The sequence below is a fragment of the Sinocyclocheilus anshuiensis genome, unplaced genomic scaffold (assembly GCF_001515605.1).
Source record: "Sinocyclocheilus anshuiensis isolate Anshui unplaced genomic scaffold, SAMN03320099.WGS_v1.1 scaffold164, whole genome shotgun sequence".
In the NCBI taxonomy this organism is placed as follows: Eukaryota; Metazoa; Chordata; class Actinopteri; order Cypriniformes; family Cyprinidae; genus Sinocyclocheilus; species Sinocyclocheilus anshuiensis.
The window spans coordinates 323053-328107 of NW_015557128.1; the positions used below are offsets into that span (position 1 = coordinate 323053).

The following is a 5055-nucleotide window of genomic DNA, read 5'->3' on the forward strand; positions in this document are numbered from 1 at the left end:
TATTGAAGGTGGGAGAGAGCGCTGTACATTCACTCCCCCCACCTACAATCCCTGCCGGTACGAGACTCGAACCTGCAATCTTTGGGTTACGAGTCTGACTCTCTAACCATTAGGCCACGACTTCCCCTATTCCCCAAAAGTTTAATTGCAGCATTAAATTTAGATATGCTCATGTTGCATCTAGGCATGGGCCGGTATGAGATTTTGACGGTATGATAACCTGAAGCAAAATTCATGTCAGTTTAGTCGGCACAAGATGGCAGTGTACCTTCTTTTAATAGATTACAAGAAAATACAACAGGGTCTGTTAACTATTGCTTATAGAAAATGAAGAGCAAAGAATTCGCATCAGGTGTGTTTTGCGTTTTTAATATTTTTAAAACATGCAACATGGCAAATCAAAAGATTTTTCACCTATAGGTGCAAACATGATAGCATTTTTTTACTTGGATTTCATTAACTAACTGCGTAACAAGAACATGACCAATTTAAGTTTATAGGACAACTAAACTATCAATTTAAACAAAAATTTACCGTCAACTACAGTTGCAACCATCGATTCCGCCATGTTTCTCATTGACACGCCCCTAACTCGGAAACTCGGGGCTTAAAGAAAATTTTGAGTTTCCCACTCGTAATAACGACTTTGTGGTGGTGTTCATATGCGTTCAACTCGTAAATACGATCTATCCGACATGACTTGAACGCACCATCAGATTCACTCTCTGACAGCAGGAGGCGCTTCTGGAACACCGCATACGGCTTTTCCTTGGTTACGCTGTAAACAAAGCAGCACTGCGCTGAAACACTGCTTTAACATGAACTATACAGAGACCAGATGAAAAGAAAATACCACGTAAACTTTTCTGAAGACAGTCAGTTCCCCTCAAACACATTCATATAAACCCCCAAATCAATATTGAGGATTTTCTTCCAATAGTTCGTGCATCATGAACAGTGAGTGATCTGCCTGCTACAGTATTTTTCTCTGTGTGTCCGTCTTCAACGACTCTGGCCGGTGTTAACGGGCGTTTACAGACTTCATATTTTTCACATAAATTACATTTTGTTCAAGTCCAGAACAGAGACGAGTTGCTTGCAATAAGACAAAAAACGTCCGGTTGCCGATCGCGTAAGTTCCAGGGGAAGCTCCTTAAGTTTGGCCATCCTACACACACGTGACTGACCGCTCACTCGCACCAACAGGAGGAGGAGGGTCGTGTTACTCTACACTGCACTCAACCTGAGGGATTCCTACACTTTCAGTCTTTGAGGAGACATGAAAAACAGAGCATACCGCAGGAACGGTATAACGGAAAATATTAGCGGTTTTGAAACTGAAATTTTCAAATCGCGGTATACCTTGAAACCGGTAATCGGCCCATGCCTAGCGTTTCACATTCTAATCGATCACACACGATTCTGTTGATTTTATGAATGCAGTGACCAATCAGAGTTTTGTTGAGTGCGAGTGCTCGCTGACTAAATTCTGCAATCTCTCATCTCATTGCGAATTCTCTTATCATAAACAACAAAGTGCAGATGTACGTACGATGTAAGAGATTCCTTTCACAGTGTAGTCATTGATAATGTTCTCTGCTCAAGTATATGTTCTTTGCTCGCTTTCTGTGTAGCTACAGTATACATTTTTCACAGTTTGAAATTGAAAGGGTTATAATTTGTAACTTAGAATGCTTTATTTAATTGAGCTTCTGTTAAATACAAATTTAGTCATATAAAAAATATTTTATGACATGACACCCATATCTGGTAGGCTACTTGCCTAAAAAGATGGGTTCATGATGTGCGTATTAAATAGATTACACTAGACTACTTTTACTTACTCTGGAGTTGGTTCACCCTCCGCCATTGCTCCCTCGCTTTCTCTCAGACACACACACACTTGTACACATCATAAGCGTACTTTTCAGAAGCGTGTGTCGAGCTTTAACACTCTTTAGTCATCACCAGCAGCAAAAGTGTTTTGTATTCATCTCCTGATAGATTTATTCATTTTGATGACATTTTTGGATGTACATCGGTGTGCTTTGCATGTAGAATATTGAAGAGCATGTAGAGATGCCGCTCTGAAAGTGGAGTGGTGGCGGCGTGGGAGTTAAATTAGAATTAGAATAATGGGGTGATAACGTGTTCTTATGAGTGCAGTAATTCCAAATGAATGTCCAATAAAATAAAATAAAATAAAAATTAAATCTCTCTCCTTTTTGCTGGCCTGACTGTGCTGTCGTTCTTGGCGGCTGCCTATTTCTCCTATAGGCATGCTCTGCTCTGGGTTAATGCTGCCAAAGAAAGGCCAATTGGGTTCACATACTCATTCCACTCACGCAGTGTGTGTTTGTAAAGAAATGAAGTAGTTTGTATTGGTATTTGCTTAAGCAGACTGTGTTTGTCTATTCCTGATGAGTTGATTGAGGATTAGATCAAATTTACATGGTAAATCCAAGGGTTCAAATACTTTTCCTTGCAACTGGATTAAATAGAATCAAATGATTGCAAATAAAATGCACACAAATTGATGAATTTAAATTTAATTTAATCACGTTTAGGTTTTTTTTGCATAATATTTACTCGCTAAAAAAAAAAACTGATTTTATGCCCAAGGCTGTCAGCAGATTTTTGCAACTGAATAGGCGAAATAACCACTTCTGTTATTCATCAGATAATATCCATAATCAATAATAACTAATATATAAATTAGCATATTAATATGTTTTTTAAAGGATCGTGTTACACTGAAGACTGCCGTAATGGCTGCTGAAAATTCAGATTTGCATCACTGGAATAAATTACATTTAAAATATATTCAAATAGAAAACAGTTGTTTTAATATTTCACAATATTAATGTTTTTACTCTATTTTTGATCAAATAAACACATTGTTAAAAAAAAAAAAAAAAAAGTAATTTAAAATCTTATTGACCACAAATTTTTAAATGGTAGTATATATAATTACCGTATAATATATCATAAAATACTATATTATATATTTGCATTATGTAATGTAATGTATTATTTTATTAACATTTCTGGCTTTGTTTTTGTCTCTTTCGTTCACTCACTCACTCTCTCACACACACACACACACACACATATATATACTGTATATACACACACACAACACAACATTGTGTAAATAATATTTACATCATGCTAATAATTGAAAATACAAATTTACATTTGAATTTAAATTGTAATTGATTTAGATACATTGATTTAGAAATAACAACTTGCATGCAATTTGTCTCTCTTACAGTAAAGCTACTTATCACAGCGTCACACACGTCTGTTATCAATCCTATAAGCACATCATATGATCAGCTGCACCTGCTGTGCACAAGCTTTTATATTCCAGAGGGCATGTTTACTGTCTGCCTTTCATTTAGAATAATGTCTTTGACACACCGTGCGCTTTGTTCATTAGAGACGTGTACACTGTGTTTTGTAGGTAGCGGAGCCACAGCAGTCGTCCAGGCAGCGCTTTGTAGCCCTCGACAGGAGCGTGTGGCCATCAAGAGAATCAACCTGGAGAAATGCCAGACCAGCATGGATGAGCTGTTGGTGAGGAACAACATAAAAACAGCTTTGTACTCATGCAGATTCTGCCATACACATGCATATGCATGTAAACATGCACACATTACATGGAAATGCAATTAGTTACAGGGAAATTGCAATTAGCTTTTTTGAGCAGCCTGACTGGGCTGGGCAGACATTGGACAAACATCTTTTGGTTCCATTTTTCCCCATTCGTTTTCATCATAGGCATTTAACAATAATCTTAAAGTAGTAGTTCACCCAAAAATTAAACATGAAAGATGTAGATGAGTTTGTTTCTTCATGGGAACAGATTTGGAGAAATTTAGCATTATATGACTTACTCATCGTTGGATCCTCTGCAGTGAATGGGTGACTGCATGTTTTTAAGAAACGAATCTCCTCTCTCCGTAATATTACTTTCTTCATTGATGAGCATGTGATGTAAAGCTAAATGTCTCTAAAAGTTTAGAGTAAGTTTTATTTTTTAAGAAATTAGTGTTTTTTTTTGCAAAGATGTGTTAAATTAAAAGTAACCGTAAAAACATTTAAAATGTTACAAATTATATCTATTTTAGATACATTGTTTTTTGACATTTCTATTCATCAAAGAATCCTGAAAAAAAAAATCATGGTTTCCAACAAAAAGTTAAGCAGCGCAACTGCTTTCAACATTGATAATCACAATAAATGTTTCCTGAGCAGCAAATCAGCATATTAGAATGATTTCTGAAGGATCATGTGATGCTGAAGACTGAAGTAATGATGCTGAAAATTCAACTTTGCATCACAGGAATAAATTACATTTTAAAATATATTCAAATAGAAAACAGCTTTTTTGAATTGTAATTTGTAATAATAATATTACTGTTTTTACTGTATTCTTGATCAAATAAATGCAGCCTTGGTGAACAAAAACAAAAAATATTATTTCAAAAACATTAAAAAAATTAAATAAATAAAAATCTTAACAACCCCAAACTTGAATGTAGTGTATACAAATGTAAAAATTGGTTGATTCTCTTATGTCATTCTCAATGATTTGTGGGATTGGACAATTGCCTCTAAACTCTCTGCAAAGTTTTATATTAGAAATAAATGAATAAATATTTTTAATTTATTTAAACAATCAATTTGAAATCATCCTGACTTAATGCTTCTATTGAAGCATATAATATTGTTTAATCTTAAAAAGTTAAGTCTTAAAAAGTTTTCTTTAATTTGCACTAAAAATCATTTTCTCACAGAGAAAATTAATTTCTTCAACAAACACTTCACATTTAATGATTTTGAATGAATAAATGACTTCTTAATGTGCATGTGTAAGTCAATAAATCATTAATCACAATTATCTGTGTAGTAATTAATCATTAGCCAACATTTTCAGTTTTGACTGCCCTAGTTTTTCAAAAATGTCAGAGACACACATACTTCATGCTTCTCTCATAGAGTGCGCTTTCCCTACTGTAATCATACACACACACACACACACACACACAC

At 35.0% G+C, this 5055-nt stretch overlaps 1 protein-coding gene across 1 annotated transcript in view; it reads left to right on the plus strand.

Annotated features, from left to right (window-relative positions):
* The window catches only part of LOC107677925 (STE20/SPS1-related proline-alanine-rich protein kinase), a 71433-nt gene that overhangs the window by 9062 nt on the left and 57316 nt on the right, over window positions 1-5055 (plus strand). The window contains exon 2 of the mRNA XM_016472993.1: window positions 3467-3579. Within this exon, the coding sequence (XP_016328479.1) occupies window positions 3467-3579 (113 nt within the window). The remainder of the gene's footprint in view (window positions 1-3466; window positions 3580-5055) is intronic.